Source organism: Camelina sativa, chromosome 17 (genome assembly GCF_030686135.1).
Source record: "Camelina sativa cultivar CO46 ecotype springtype chromosome 17, ASM3068613v1".
Taxonomy (NCBI): domain Eukaryota; kingdom Viridiplantae; phylum Streptophyta; class Magnoliopsida; order Brassicales; family Brassicaceae; genus Camelina; species Camelina sativa.
The window spans coordinates 20,094,073-20,110,662 of record NC_141896.1 but is presented as its reverse complement, the minus strand read 5'-3'; the positions used below and the strand labels follow the sequence as shown (position 1 = coordinate 20,110,662).

Sequence of the window (16,590 nt, the reverse complement as noted above, 5' to 3'; positions counted from 1 at the left end):
TAATTGGTTGAATTAGTTTTAATTAGTGATATTTTTATGTGACAGAGGCCGATTAAATGAAAACTTATATGAATTTAAATCTATGTGAAAAACCTTAAATGCCATTTATAATGAAACAGAAAAAATACTAATTTCTCATATTGCTTATAACTTTTTTAGAAATTATTCAAATGAAAAACAAACCTTGGCTACTGAATTTGATGATGATTTGATAAGTCATCCCACAAATTAGTGAAATTTTCTATTTATATTGTATTTTCTTTTATTTAAAATTTTACTTTCTTCTTTTGACTTTAGAGATAATCCAAAAACCATCTAGTGCTTGTAATAGTTAAAGTCTAGTTAGAGATTGATGTATAAATAATTCTATAGATTGCTTTATTGAAACATTGGTTCCAGTATGACAGATGATTAGTAAAATATAATATGATGAATAAAGTTTTGACATTTTAGCAAAAAAAAACAGAAAATATTAATGATAGATTTATAAAATGTAATATAAGAAAGAGTTCTAATGTATCTACATTTTTATTTTATTTTTAAATACTGTAATTACCAATAGTTTTTTTTTTTACATCAGTGACAAATGTACAAAAAATTTCAACTCACCAAGTTCATGGGTTGAGTTTAGTCAACTAATAAACTCATTTACCTTTGGACCTATTAGGTAACGAATTGAGTTGGGTTATCTATTTTGACACTCCTATAGATATTGTAATTTGTAAAGTATATATTTTGCATGTATATCACAAACCATATATTACACATTCTTGTCTAAATCCCAAGTTGTTAAAGAAGCAAACAAGATTAAAGAGAGTCAAATGGAAAAAGAAACATGTCTTTAGAAAAACACTACACACACATGCACATGCTCTCTCCCATCTTCTCCCCCCTTAACTTAGCCTTTCGTCTATTGTATATTGACATTTCAATTTATTTTTCTAAAAATAATGCTTATCTTTGTTATCTCCTTTTTGTTATTTTACTTTCACTAAAGTATGTTCCCAATGGTGATCCTCCTCACTAAGTTAATTTAAAACAATATACATATCTATATATATTTTGAACGATATACCATGTATTTTGGTTTAACGAGTGTTCAAAGTATATATATCATCAGATCATGTATAGCATCTACATTACTATACATATATATATATATAATCTTTTACGAAAAACCTTTGAGTATTTGGCTATAAAGTAGGTATTTATTTTTAAAAATTCTTATTATTTATGTGATACTTTCATATGTAGAAAAAAATTAATGAATAAAAAAAATCTTGCCCATAACGTAATTAATACTTATTTTTTTAGTTTGGCTTTACACATAGATAACGAAATAATATACGTCTTTTATTTGAGCATACAAAAGCTACTATTTTAATAGTTGTGTCTCCTGTTTTTATTTTATTTTTAAAGAAGAATATTATTGTGGAGAAGGAAAGAGTAGAGAGTTAGATATGACAATATCATGTATATTCTTCAAGTTGTAATGGTCGTGATCTTTATCAACATACAAACTTAATTCGAATATGGGAAATATAGAATATGATGGATTGACCACATTGGTCTTTACTCTTTAGATTTTGTAGATTCATTGCTGGAATTAAAGCAATGGAAAATACACAAGCATATGCTTTCTTCTCTTTTCTTCCCTTCTTTTTGCTTATTATTTTCATTTCATTTTTAATGATATTTCCTACTAAATCTTTTTAGGAAAAATGGTATTCTGGATACAATTTTTTAATGTGTTCATATTATCATATTCATGTTTTCTCTCTAGTACATTTTGTTAACTTTTCTTGTTTAAACATTAAAGCTATTTTCTTTTACTTTTTCAAGCTTTCAGTTTTCAAATTTTCTTTTACCAATCAGATCACATGCTGACATGAATATAATAGTAATATGACTTTATTTACACACAGAAAAAAACGGCAATACTTATTCAAACTACTTCATAAAAAACAACGAATTATTGATAATAAATCTACCATAAACACCACACATGGTCTAACCATAAAACAGAGCTTTAGACGGGATCATTTCCTCTATACATCAAGCACGACATCTATGGAGTTAATCTTATTAGCATAAGTAGATTCAATCCGATCAATGACACACTTTGACGTAAAACCGGGTCTGAATTTTTAAGGTTCAAACAAGATACTTAAGTGTCACTACGACAACCGCCAAATAAGAGTAAACAAAACGAGTGACAGCTAAATGTTTTCATGATTTGATTATTGTTTGAGATATTTTTGGACCGCAAATCAGTGCTCGACCGGATTGGAGTTATGGTCAGTTTGGTGCATATACAATATGTTTAGCAGACAATAACATTGGTTGGTGACCAACTATGGAAAAACATTGGCTTAACCTCCGCAAACAGTTATGGTCAGTTTGGTGCATATACAATATGGTATTTTTTTTTTTTCTTAAGAATTTGTATTTTATTTGAAAAGCTAAGATCTAATTAATTTTAGTTTTCTGAAAAATCTACCAAAAACAAAACATAAAGCTGCAACCATTCAAAGCCTTCGATCACTTTCTTTATAACGTAAAACGTATATGATCTAACTTTCTAATTTAAGAAATATATATCTTTATATACATATATACGTGTATATATATGTGTGTGTTATTTAATAAACGAGATTAAATGTTTTTTTATTTTATTAGGTTTGGGTATTTGCGTCTCTGTTTATTACTAACTTACAACTTTTATTGAATTTTTGGTTTCTAATCGAAGGGGGTGTTACAATTTTATATGAAAGATCAAATAAATGGAAAAGGAGCCACAGATTGATTCCTAACCATATTACTTAACTCGAAAGGTTTAATTAGTGGATTGTTAGTGACATAATTATCAATTATTTTGTTGAGTAATCAAACATGTGCTCTCTCTTTGCTTTCCCATGGAAAGACCAATCTTTTTGCTTCCCCTCTGTCTCTTTTTACGTCGAATTTTCCGTTTGGCTGATTTTATAATTGTCATAAGTCATAACCACCAACCTCACTAGTCACTAATTCATTAGCCATCCATCACATCCATCACCATAAATAGCAATGTTCGTTATTTTGTTGGAAATAATATTATCAAAATTTTCTTTCTTACCAAACTATTGGATAAAGTTTGAAATATATCTTTATTTTGTAGTCGTCGAAGTTAAGAAAACGAATATTCAATTCTGTAAGAGAAAATAAAATATTTCATTTTACTCTGCTCCGGTATAATATAACTGATAACTACTGTCGTAAATAACAAAACATTTTTCTTCTTGTAATCAATTACATTGAAAACAAGCTATTAGCATCGTGATTTAAAAATTTCAGACATACCTATACAAATTGGTAAGTTCATCATGCGTAGACTATTATATTCGATTGGCTACACGATTTAACGACCAATTTTAATTTTAATTTATAACTTTGATTACATTAGAATCTCGAGTTGAGATTAAGGAAAATAAAGATTAGTGATTAAATCAGATCGGAGGAATATAAGATGTCATAAAGCGCACCACTTGCATCAGCTCATTTGTCCTATTCCAAAACAAGCACACACGCATATTCATGCTGTATATAAATTTTGTTAATGTATGTTTTTTAGGTGTATATATGATAGGTTTAACAAATAAACAAGTATGGTTAGTGGAATTCATCTTCCAAAAAAGTTACTAGATTCTTGGGATAGTTACGTAAAGATAAAAATTGGGTCAGTTTTGTTGCATCATTTCATAAAGCTACTTTACATATGTTTTCAGATCTCTAATGTATTTAATATTTATTTAAAAATTCAGAAATTAATCAAAATTCGATATATTAAGTCATAAGAAAAGCAACAACCCAAATTTCCAAAAAATCTCGTAAAAACAATTTAACCTTTATACATGAGCAAATTGAAGTTGGATTACAATCATCATCCGGTGCATAGTTAAAGATTGGAGTGTTTTTTCAAAGTTTTTAATATCAAAGTGAAAAAAATTGTGTCGAGAAAAAATAAAATTTTACTAGCAACTAAATTTTTGGTTTGGACCAATTAGGCTCTAAAATGTATATATCGACTATGTTTAGTTTTTATTCTTGACGTACCTTCTTTAAATCGATTTTTAAAAAAAAAAATTGGATATTAATTTATAATCGATTAATATTATGAATCTTGTTTCTGAATTCTTTTTAAAATAAATGATGAACCAGTGTACAACCCAAATTTTTCGTTAATGTTGTTGGAGCGGTTTTGAGAGAACTTGTTGAACTAATAAACGTTTACTTTTGTAGGTAGGTGACTATACATTCTGAATTGAATGTCAATTAGTTTTATATATGCGTAAGTTAAAATCGAAATTCAGCCTAACCTAGATAGATTATCACATTTAATAAAGGTCATACTCTAATTTTTATCTGAATATAAGTCTAACAATTTAGAACAAAAAAGTGCGAAAGGAACTTTTATCTCACAAGATGCAAAAAATATATATATTTAAACTGAAGATAAGAGCACTATCCTTCTTATCATAATGAATGTGTGATTTCTACTCTTTTATTTCCCATTATTTCTTTTTTTTTTTTTTTTTTTTTTTTTTTTTTTTTTTTTTAATAATAATACCTTTATTCATCTTCTTTCTCCAAGGAACAACATTTAAAATACAATATCGATCTAAAAGATGAACTGAAGAGAAAAAAAACCCAGTAGGTGAAAGAGTTAAAGTAGAAATTGAAGAGAAGACAGAGCAAGTTACGGCTAAAAACCAAACCCAAACCCAAGAAGAAGGACAAGCTTCATGCTAAGGTTGTATGAACTGAAACCATGCGGAGAGATAAGTATCATGAAGTTGCTGAGGTGGTGCTGCCACTGAAGAATGCAAAAACACATTTTTTCGATCCAGACCAAGTAACTTAGCACGAATGATGAGCTGTATCTCTTTGACCAAAATAGCTGCCGATTTTGCATTGCTAGTGTGAAGTCTTGAATTTCTCTCTTTCCAAATGAAGTAAATAGCGGCTTGGAAAATCAGTTTATAGATTACATTGAGCCTGGCATTAGACGTAGGAGATCTAACCCATTGCACAATATCATCAAAAAGAGACGGGGGAGAGAGATTATGATGCACGAAGAAAGCAGTCCACACTTCCTTGCTAAAAACACAGTCAAAGAAAAGGTGTTGTTTCGATTCCATAGCTGAGGAACAAAGGAGACACTGACCCGGCACACTTAGACCCCAACTCCTAAGTCGATCCCTTGTTGTTAGTCTATCCCGAAGAATCACCCAGAGAATAAATGTGTGCTTAGGAATTCTTTGGCTAAACCAAACAGACTTAAACCACGGAACTTGAACTGTTGAACGAGGATGCAGGCTGGCCCAAGTTTTAGAAGATGAGAAAAATCCTGGCGTATCATTATGTGAGTTACGCCACAAAAAATAATCTGAATCTGTTGGAGAAAGTTCTGGTGGAGTTGGTGGTAAACAAGCCCGCAAAAGAAGTAAAAGTGGATGTCTTCCACGAGGCAAAAGCCAAGAGCCATTTGAAATGGCCTGAGAGACAGAATTTGTTGAAGGAATTCCAGTAACCATGGGACCATTTACACCTGTTAAATCAATTAAAGGGCCAAGACCAGTCCAATCATCATGCCAGAACAATGCTAAAGAACCTGATTGCACATGACAGGAAATGTGAGGTCTAGCTAGAGAGCGTAGCTTGACCAACCTCTTCCCATTATTTCGTTCACCCAACTCCCAAATTTGGGATCCTCCAGTTCCTATTGCCCAAAGCCTAAGACATATTGTTAAGATTAAAAACCCATCATAGTGGGCAATTCAATCTTTCCCACCTTTGCCTTTCTCTGAAGAAAGTGGCTTCTTTAGGCCACTTTTTCAATTTTATTTTTATTTTTGGACTGACATAGTTGGCAATGTGTTGGAAAGAGACAAGCTAAGATGTCATTTTTTTTTTGGCTTGGGTCCAAAATGTTTTATGAAACCCATGTTGCCTCACAAAGAATGTTTTCGACAAACAGTATCTCATTTTTACAATAGACTTCCATAAGATAAACCTATTGCCAAACCTACTCCCATCCCATTACTAAAATATTGAGTAAAATGAAAATAATACATTACTTATTATTAAAATGAATTATTATACCTTTTACTATAGAAGACCCTATGTCTCACAAAATAAAAAGAAGCAGGCAGAGTAAAGTATTATTATCTCTAAATTATAAATTAGTAATTATTCTTCTCCTACTTGGTCCCATATCTCTCAAACCTTCATCTCTATATCTATCCCCACATTTCATTGCATTGATTCTCTTACAAGCACTTTCTCCTTCAGTCTTTATCTCCCTCTCTCCTCCTCCAGTTCTAAAATGTTTAGAAGAATTGCCATGACCATGACCATGACCAACTCTATTGTTCTTCTTCTATTTTCCTTAACTTTCTTAGGTATCTTTCCTAATAATTGCTTATTTCTGCCTAACAAAAGAAACCATTATCTCAAATACAATTTTTCATGACAGTTATTTAATTTCTATTACATTTTTTCACAGAATGTGGATTGTTGTTTCAAAGGGTCTCCTCTCTTGGCATAAACTACGGTCAAGTCGGCGACAATCTTCCTCCACCGGACAAAGTTCTACAACTCTTGAGCTCACTCCATATCAATAAGACAAGAATCTACGACACAAATCCTCGAGTCTTAACCTCATTCGCCAATTCCAACATCGAGCTCTTCGTCACCGTCGAAAATGAAATGCTTTCCAGCTTAGTCGACCCTCAACAAGCTCTCCAGTGGGTAACTACCCGTATAAAACCCTACTTTCCGGCCACCAAGATTGGTGGTATTGCCGTCGGCAACGAACTATACACTGACGATGACTCAAGCCTCATAGGGTTTGTTACATACATCCTCTCATTCCTATGTTATCCTTTTCAAATCTTGGCACATTTAGAATCTACCTTATTAACCAAATCATGGTAGTATCGTCTTGTTGAGATCGATTTAGATCGTGTTTTGTTTCGGGATCCACTAGTTTAAAAGAAAAAAAAAGTATTCAATCTTGTTATTGCTATTTTTCGCAGATATCTTGTGCCTGCAATGATGAGCATTCATAGTGCTTTGGTTCAAACCGGGCTAGACAAGTACATTCAAGTATCGACTCCAAATTCACTATCAGTCCTTCAAGAATCTTACCCTCCCTCCGCAGGATGTTTTAGGCCGGAAGTAGCCGGCGTAATGACGCAGCTCCTAACTTTCTTGCGTAACACGAAATCCCCCTTTTGGATCAATGCTTACCCTTACTTCGCTTACAAGGATTCCCCAACTAAGATCCCATTAGACTACGTCCTCTTCAACCCTAACCCTGGAATGGTTGACCCCTACACCAAGTACCACTACGACAACATGCTCTACGCTCAAGTAGATGCTGTGATCTTCGCCATGGCTAGGCTTGGCTTTAAGGATATTGAAGTTGGGGTCTCAGAGACAGGGTGGCCGTCTAAAGGTGATGGAGATGAGGTTGGAGCCACCGTGGCCAACGCGGCGGTTTATAACAAGAATCTTCTGAGGAGACAACTTCAGGGTGAAGGAACGCCATTGAGACAAAATATGAGTTTTGATGTTTATCTCTTTGCTCTCTTTAATGAAGACCTCAAACCAGGACCAACCTCTGAGAGAAACTATGGACTCTATCAGCCTGATGAGACCATGACTTACAATGTAGGTTTACTATCATCTTCGTCATCAACATCATCATCGACATCTACTTCTTCAACTTCTATTATTTCCCTCACTTCCTCTGCCTCCACGGTATGTTTCAACATTTGACTTTACCTACTCTGTTTCTTTTATTTCTGTCTTATAAATATCACATTAAATCCCATAGAAAAAAAGCTTTGATTGAGAAACATTTTTTAAAAACAAATTCTGACTGTAGAATACTGTGACGTTTTTTTCTTCTAATTGTGACGTTTAATACTTGAAAAGTTAGGCGCTTTTCTAGAACATATTCCTCTATCAAACATATTTCTTAGTTAATAACGATAAAGTTAGATTTTTTTTTGGAGCGACATGATTAGTACTTATGATATTTATGATTATCCTCACCATCTGAATTTTTAAAAATACTAACTATTTGAAACTTGTGGTCTTAATTATTGTTACTTATATATGTTAGTATTTTATTTTATAAACAGGCTATAAAGAAGGGAACGCAACAGTTGATACATTGGACATGCATTTATTCGTTGGCCATTCAAATGCTAATTAGACGACCGTACTAGAAGCAAAAACAAATTGAAAGAGCTTCTATCTGTAAATAGAGAGAGAGTCCACTAATGCGGTTCATTTTTTCAACGAGAAGAATTAAACTATTCTCAAAAGTGTCTTAGATGATTCTTTGAAGGAAAAAAAAAAAAAATCAGAAAATTTGTTCCGAGTAATTAATTAATTAACTTGAGGAGGGGATGATGCAGTACTGCGAAGCGAATCCAATGTATAAAGAAAAAAAACTGACGATTCATATTATAGTTATGTATTTGTATTTGTCTTATTAGTAAATAGTAACGTGTTAATTAGTTTTCATCATCTAACATAGAAATGTTTAATAGTTGGGTCTGTCCATAGACATAAAGACTTATATATACGACAATCAATTTTAATTATTTTCAAGAAGATACAATTTAAAAACAACATATTAAATCAAACTACAGAAGCTGGTTGGTTAAAAGCTATATTAATCAAAAGTTTATCTAACTCTAAGTATACAATAATGATTCTTTATTTTTATTTTTTTTTAACCTTTCATTCCATTTAATCTCCATCGAAGTGGCCAGATACAACCAGTGTCTTCCATAAAAGTAACACCTACACAAATAAAAAAGTATACAACAACATACTTAAAGAAACACGCCGAACCAAGTGATCAAAAGAGTTGGAGCTGATGGGTTAATCCTTTGCCTTAACGTCAAAGGACCCAAGTGAAGCCTCAGAGTGGTCTTGATCTCCCGAAGTATAAGTGAGGCCGGTTTTGCAGTAGCAGAGTGGAGCCTGGAGTTTCGTTCTCTCCAAATTGCATACATACAGGCTTGGTATGCCAAACGAATAATGAAAGCCACATTTTTATCCCTGGAGGGATTTCTCAACCACCTAGCTCTAGTATCGAAATCAGTAGGAGCAGATACCTTAGCTCTTAGAGTGAAATATCTCCAAATCTCTTCCGCAAAGGAGCATTCAAAAAAAGGTGTTGTTGAGTCTCGTCATGAGTATTACACAAAAGACAGACCGAGGGAACAGAACAACCCCATCGCACAAGTCTGTCAGGGGTATTGAGTCGTTGTCGCGAGATGATCCAGGCAAGAAATGAGTGCTTTGGGATTCTTCCCTTGATCCAAATCGATTCAAACCAATCAACCTTATTTCCCGAAGGATACAAGTAACTCCAAGTAGCTGTTGTTGAGAACGTATCTGAGGCTTGAGCATCACCAATTTTCCACAAATACCTATCATCCTCAGCTTCTTCCTGGGTTGAGACTGCAGGAGGAGGGTTGGGAAGACAAAATTGCAGCAACTGAATTATGGGATTACGACTTCCGCTAGACGAGATCCACCAATGACCATGATTCACTGCATCAGCCACAGTCGCATTTAGGGGCAGGCCAGAAACTCTGGGTCATGTGTCCCCCGTGATATCGATCAATGGTCCCAGAGAAGTCCAATTATCTGTCCAAAAACTGCAGGTAATTCCCGAGCCAACTTCGCACACTATAAAGGGTCTTGCGAGTGGTCTTAGCTTGCAGAGACTACGCCAAATCCAACTCCCTGCAGCTGAACTATTAACCTCCTAGAAGTTATGTCTTCATATTAAGTGCAGCCGGACCCAAGACACCCACAGAGAACCTCCCTTTGCAAATATAAGCCAAATCAATTTAAGAGCCAAGACTTTTTTCCAATTCACCAGGCGTTTCAACCCTAGTCCTCCACTCTCCTACAAAGTGCACACTGTCTCCCAGCTAACTCTCGCACCCCGAGCAGAATCTGGAGATCCCTTCCATAGAAAGGCTCCACACATCGACTCGAACTCTTCCATAAGACCATTCGGGAGAATGAAGATCGAAGCCCAAAAAGTGACGGTTGAGTAAATCATGGATTGAATCAACTGAAGTCTACCCGCAAAGGATAGCTTCCTTACAGTCCAAGAGCTAAACCTTCCTCGAATCCTGTCTAAGAGAGGTTGATAATCCTGCCTGGTCATCTTCTTTGTGGACAATGGAACTCCCAAGTATCTAACTGGGAAAGAACCCTGTACCAACCCAGCTCTGGAAGCAATCGACTGATTCTCCTCAAATTACCTCCATCGAGAAAAAGAGCAGTCTTATCCCGATTAATCTCCAGACCTGATTCCTTTTTTAAACTCCCCCAGAATGGATAGGATATCCTCCAGGGAAGACTCCTGACCATCAAAAAGATAAGAATATCATCCGCAAAACTTAGATGAGTGATTATTGGAGCTAAACACTGCGGATGAGGACCAAAGTACTGATTCAAAACTCCTTTATCTAGCTTCTTTGAGAGGACATCCATCGCAAGAACAAAGAGAAGAGAAGATATTGGGTCACCTTGCCTCAAACCTTTTTCCCCCGGAAAAAAACCAATGAGTTCTCCATTAAATGCTATACTGAATGACAGATTCATGAAACATTGCTGAAGCAAGTCAATAAACTGAGCAGGAAGGTCAATAGCTATCCGAATATTCAAGAGAAACTGCCAGTTGAGATTATCATATGCTTTAGCTAGATCCACTTGTAGACACCCCCGAGTAGTAGGACCGCTAGAATGAAAGTCATTCACTAGCTCTGAAGTGAGGAGAACATTCTCACATAAATGTCTACCTTAGACAAATCCTACCTGATTACCTTGCACTGCATCCGAGATAAAGAGCTTCAACTTTTGCTTTAAAAGTCTGGCTAAACAGTCTGATTTTATAAACAGTCGTGCAGCAAGAGATAGGTCTAAACTGAGGAATAGTGTCTGCTCCCTGAAATTTTGGAATGAGAGTAATGTCAGTAGCATTGAAATATCCTGGTAAATGACCTGAATTGAAGAAAGCCTGAACTGCTTCAACCGTCTCTTGCCCCACTATATGCCACGCTTCCTTGAAAAATTCCACAGGAAACCATCCGGGCCCGGAGCTTTCGATTTAGGTATAGTGACAACGGTCCTCATGGTCGTGGAATAAAGTTGGGACCGTCCATATCTACTTATATGCTTCCTAATTAGCATTTGAATGGCCAACGAATAAATGATATTAAAGTCCGATTAACCGGAAAAGTGATGAACGATCGGAGGAGAGAAACACCGTTTTATTAATCACATCCAAAAGTTTGTTACAAGACGTTAAGTCTGATTAATTCTCATACACAAGCTTATAAGCTCAATACTAAACCAGACTCTAATCCTGGTTAACTGAAATAACCGGTTCAAATCATAAACCATCAATGCTAATACACCCCCCTCAAGTCTTTAGCTTCGAACTGTCTGGTTAGGAAGATAAAGACTTGATAGTGACATGAGCTTGAGGAGATGATGGAATGGACCTGGATGAAGCGGCTTCGTAAGTATGTCAGCATGTTGGTTCTCGGTTGGAACATGTAATGTCCGTAGAGTTTCTGCTTTCACTTGATCACGAACAGTATGGCAGTCAATTTCAATGTGTTTGGTGCATTCATGGAACACCGGATTCATAGCAATGTGGAGAGCAGACTTGTTATCGCAGAACAACTTCGCAGGACAAGTAACTTTGATGCGTAGGTCTTTGAGAAGTTGTTGTAGCCATATGATTTCACAAGTCGCATACGCCATAGCTCGATATTCAGACTTTGTACTACTCCGGCTTGTAACAGCTAGTTTCTTCGACTTCCAGGAGATAAGAGAAGTGCCAAGGTAGATACAATAGCCTGTAATTGAACGTCGAGTGTCCTTGCAATTTCTCCAATCAGCATCTGCAAAACCATTTAAGCACAACTCTGTATCTTCAGAATACATCAGACCTTGACCTGGATTAGCTTTGAGATAGCGGAGAACTTTATATGCAGCCTGCAGATTTACATTGGTAGGAGCGGATATGAACTGACTGAGTTGGTGTACTGCAAAAGTAATGTCAGGTCTCGTAATTGTTAAATATAAAAATCGACCGACAAGTTCTCTATAAGCCTTCGGACTTGGAAGTAGGGTGCCCATATCTTTAGTAAGATGTATAGTAGGATTCATAGGAACAGAACTGGGTTTGCAATCCAGGAATCCAGCATCAGTTAACAGGTTCTGAGCATACTTTCTCTGACAAACAGAGATTCCCTTATCTGATCTAGCTATTTCCAAGCCTAAAAAGAACCGTGATGGACCTAAGTTTTTAATCTTGAACTCTGACTTTAGAAGATCCTTTAAACCCTCTACTGCCTTGTCATTATCACTTGCTATCATGATATAATCTACGTATACAAGAACAGCAACAAAAACATCTGATCCCGCTTTCACAAACAATGTATTATCAGCTGGAGACTGGATATAATTGGCACCAAGTAAAACAGAGGAGAGGCGTTTGTACCATTGGCGAGATGCTTGTTTAAGGCCATATAAGGACTTAAGTAGGCGACATACTGAATTGGGAGGCAACGTGATGTTTGGTGGAGGTGTGTAACCGGGAGGCAAACGCATGTAAATCTCTTCTTCAAGGTCGCCATGTAGGAAAGCATTCGATACATCCATTTGTGTGAGACTCCAACCCTGTTTTGCAGCAAGACCAAGTATAAACTTCACACTAGTTAACTTAGCCACAGGTGAAAATGTATCCAAATAATCGACCCCTTCTTGTTGAGTAAAACCCTGTGCCACCAAACGAGCTTTATATCGCTCCACTGTGCCATCAGAATTATATTTGATGGTGAAGATCCATTTGCAACCCACAACATTTTTACCCTCAGGTAATGATCCAACTTCAAAAGTCTTGTTCAGTTCGAGAGCCTGTAACTCGTCATTAGCTGCTTTTGTCCATTTCTCTGATTTCATAGCCTCAGCAAACGACTTTGGTTCTGTTTCAATATTATAAGAAAAGATATAGGATTGAAATTCTGGAGTAAATTTATCACAGGATATAGTAGAAGTAATAGGAAATGGAGTTGTAAGTTTAGTGGTAGGTGGTAAAGTATAAGTGAAAGGGACTAAAGAACAGTGATACTCAGACAAGTAGCTAGGAGGCTTAGTAGCTCGTTTCGGCCTAGTAACAGTTAGAGAATCACTCGCAATGTTAGACTCAGCTACATTATCGATGGTGCTAGAATCTAAATGCCTATTAGATGTAGAAGATGATGATGCAGCTGTAGTAAAAGATAATGCAGATGAATGATCAATCAAATAACTTTCAAAATCACTAGCAGACTCAGAATCAACAAAGTGTAAAGGAGGTGGTAAAGGCAAGATATGATTTGGAAACATGTCAACAGAAGATGAAAGAAATTCACTAGTTTTAAAAGGAAATTGGTTTTCTTGAAAAAAAAAATTTCTAAAAATGGAAATCGAATTTGACTGTAAATCAAGAACTTTGTAACCTTTAAAACCATTAGGATATCCAAGAAAACACAAGGTGTAGCTCTAGGTGAAAATTTATGTCTATCTTTAGAGTAAGTTGAGGCATAACATAAACAGCCAAAAGACTTTAGAAGACTGTAATCAGGCAATTTCTTAAGAAGAAGTTCAAAAGGAGATTTATTTGCTAGCAATGGGGAAGGTATCCTATTGATTAAGAACACAACTGTCAAAATGCAATCACTCCAATGCTGTAAAGGTATGTTTGATTGAAAGAGTAAAGAACGAGCTACATTAAGCAAATGTTGATGCTTACGTTTGACTACTGAGTTTTGTTATGGTGTGTATGCACATGAGAAGTACTGCATCATGCCGTTTTCTTTAACAATGTCATTGAAGGCTAACTCAGGAGCATTATCCGACCGTATAGCTTTTATCTTTGAACCATATTGAGTAGAAACGAGTTTAATAAAAGTTGGAAAAACAGTAGCAACATCTTTTTTATTTCTTAGCATATAAACCCATGTAACTCTAGTACAATCATCAACCAAGGTTAGAAAATATCTAAAACCTTCAATAGACTCAACACTAAACGGACCCCAAATATCTAAATGAACAAGATCAAATGGATTTGCAGCTAGATTATTATGAGAAATATATGCTAATCTCTTTTGTTTTGCTAAAGGACAGATTTTACATTGCATGATATCTAAAGACTAATGTTTCAAAGAAGGAATATGACTAACAAGCTTATGTAAAGCAGACAAGGATGGATGCCCTAATCGTTGATGCCAAAGAGCTTCATCTTCCAATATTGAGCCAGAGAAAGAACAAACCGAAGGAGTAGATGGTGAGAGGGATACTTGCTCTGTTTCCAGAATGTATAAGTTGTTAAACATTTTACCTCTCCCAATCATCAAGCCCTGAGAAAGTTTCTGAATGAAACAACATGAAGGAAAGAAATAAGCAGAACAAAATAACGTTTTCACCAAACAACTAACACTAATCAAATTAAATTTAAAATCAGGAACATGTAAAACATTATACAAAATCAATTTCGATGTAATGCAAATGGTACCTATATGTGATATAGCAACCCTAGCACCATTCGGTAGTGTAACCGTAGTATTAGACACAGGAGATAACTCACTAAACATTGCTAAATCAGAACAAACATGACTAGAAGCCCCACTATCTATTATCCAAGCATCATGAGGAAGTAGTTTCGGAAGAGAGGAAAGAGTATGTTCTTGAAAAAATAGAGTATTATCTCTATATTTAAGACTAGTAGAAGGAAAAGAAACGGTACCAGAAGACGAATCCTGAGTCATCAAACCAAAGTTAGTAATTGTTGCAGCCGCAGTATGTGGCATACTAGACGTAGTCGCATTCTCTGGAACCTGTACTTGACCCTGGAGTTGAGATATAAGTTGTTGCATCTGTTGTGGTGTCAAGTCTTGTATCTTCAAATTTGTACCATCATTCATACCATAAGGCATATTATGTTGAGGCATACTCTGTTGTGGCATATAAACTGTACTACCATCATTTGCAGATAAACCATAATCCGGATATCCAGCACTCTCAGAATAGACATTAGAAATAGCATTTTCCTTCTGCATCGCATCGTATGGAGCCATTGGCATTCGTGGTTGAGATTGCATCATACAAGGATGAAATTGAGAGACTGGCATACGCGGTTGGAACTGGTTCTGACCATTGCCTTTGTAGTTGTATCCCATGGAATTAGTTTTGTATCCTGGAGGGAAACCATGTAGCTTGAAACACTTCTGGATTGTATGTCCTGTATTCCCACAGTGTGTGCAAACCGGCTTTTGATAAGACTTGATCGTGTTATAAGCTGTTACATAGGCACTCTCCATATCACCATCAGACTGTGAACCAGTGTTAAAGGCCACATTGTCAACTCGAGTAAGAGGTTTAACATGATTATGTCTCTCATCTTGAGTAACCATGTTAAAAGCTTCCTCAATCGTAGGGATTGGCTTTAACATCAGAATATGACGCCTAGTCTGATCATAGTTCTCATTCAAACCCATAAGGAACTTCGTCACTTTACTACGCTGCTGTAAACGCTCCCATTTAACTGCAGCATCACATTGACATCTTCCACAAGTACAAACAGGTAGATCAATATAGTTCTTGTGCTCCTCCCACAATGTGAGCAAATCAGTATAATAAGTGGAGACATCATTCGAACCTTGCTGAATCTTGCTAAGTTTCTGTTCAATAGCAAATACTCGTGGTGCATCATCTTGCTTAAAACGAGAAACCAAATTGTTCCAAATACCCTCAGCAGTAGCTATAAAAAGCAAACTCTGACCTATCTTCTTATCAACAGAATTTATCAACCAAGTAGACACTAGATCATTGCATCGAGTCCAAGCATCATAATCTCTATGATTTTCTGGAGGTCTAGTGATCGTACCATTAATGAAGCCTAGCTTGTTTCTGATATTCAAACCCATCCACATTGATCTTCGCCAAGAGTGAAAATCCAAAGCCGTAGATAAACGATCCGAGACAAGAACCAAGCCAGCATGATCAATACTCTGCAACGAATAAGGATTGGCATATTGATCTGTTGCACAGCGTGGTTGCTCAGTTGTAGGCGGCGGCGGCGGTGGTGGTCGATTGTTCGGAGCAAGCGGTGGAGGAACTAATGAACTCATTAGAAGAGATGATTAAGGAAATTTCAAATAGCGATATCGGAATCAAAATTGCAACTAGATCCGATCACCCAGGACTCAATCAAAGAGAAAATAAAAGAATCAGGACCAGAAACAAGATCCGAAGAAACAAATCACAAATCGTGATAACAAGGAGCTGAATAAAACGAGAAATCGATGGAAGTGGAAGACTCATTTCCGATCAATGAATGCGGAAGCAAAAGAAAATCAAAAAGGGAGCTCTGATACCATATTAAAGTCCGATTAACCGGAAAAGTGATGAACGATCGGAGGAGAGAAACACCGTTTTATTAATCACATTCAAAAG

At 35.8% G+C, this 16,590-nt stretch overlaps 2 protein-coding genes and 1 pseudogene across 2 annotated transcripts; 1 reads left to right on the top strand and 2 right to left on the bottom strand.

The window, feature by feature from the left end:
• Nucleotides 1-4,550: 4,550 nt before the first annotated feature.
• Nucleotides 4,551-6,074, bottom strand: LOC147924080 (uncharacterized). The gene is made up of 2 exons (XM_087496609.1): nt 6,031-6,074; nt 4,551-5,772 (listed from the first exon to the last, which is right to left on the bottom strand). The coding sequence occupies exons 1-2, from the start codon at nt 6,072-6,074 to the stop codon at nt 4,785-4,787; spliced, it is 1,032 nt and encodes a 343-aa protein (XP_087352735.1). The 3' UTR covers nt 4,551-4,784.
• A 106-nt stretch (nt 6,075-6,180) lies between these two features.
• LOC104757349 (glucan endo-1,3-beta-glucosidase 11-like) lies at nt 6,181-8,580 on the top strand. Its single transcript, XM_087494271.1, has 4 exons — nt 6,181-6,440; nt 6,545-6,887; nt 7,077-7,803; nt 8,190-8,580. Exons 1-4 carry the CDS (start codon nt 6,365-6,367, stop codon nt 8,274-8,276), a joined length of 1,233 nt encoding a protein of 410 aa, XP_087350397.1. The 5' UTR covers nt 6,181-6,364; the 3' UTR covers nt 8,277-8,580.
• A 5,327-nt stretch (nt 8,581-13,907) lies between these two features.
• Nucleotides 13,908-16,265, bottom strand: LOC147924079 (uncharacterized; annotated as a pseudogene).
• Nucleotides 16,266-16,590: the final 325 nt, after the last annotated feature.

Excerpts from the sequence above, each read along its gene's own strand:
- LOC147924080 (XM_087496609.1), bottom strand. The coding sequence starts at position 6,074 with ATGGGAGTAGGTTTGGCAATAGGTTTATCTTATGGAAGTCTATT. Across the intron at positions 5,773-6,030 it reads TTATCTTATGGAAGTCTATT|GCTTTGGGCAATAGGAACTG; the intron begins GTAAAAATGAGA and ends AATATGTCTTAG.
- LOC104757349 (XM_087494271.1), top strand. The coding sequence starts at position 6,365 with ATGTTTAGAAGAATTGCCATGACCATGACCATGACCAACTCTATTGTT. Across the intron at positions 6,441-6,544 it reads ATTTTCCTTAACTTTCTTAG|AATGTGGATTGTTGTTTCAA; the intron begins GTATCTTTCCTA and ends ATTTTTTCACAG. Across the intron at positions 7,804-8,189 it reads TCACTTCCTCTGCCTCCACG|GCTATAAAGAAGGGAACGCA; the intron begins GTATGTTTCAAC and ends TTTTATAAACAG.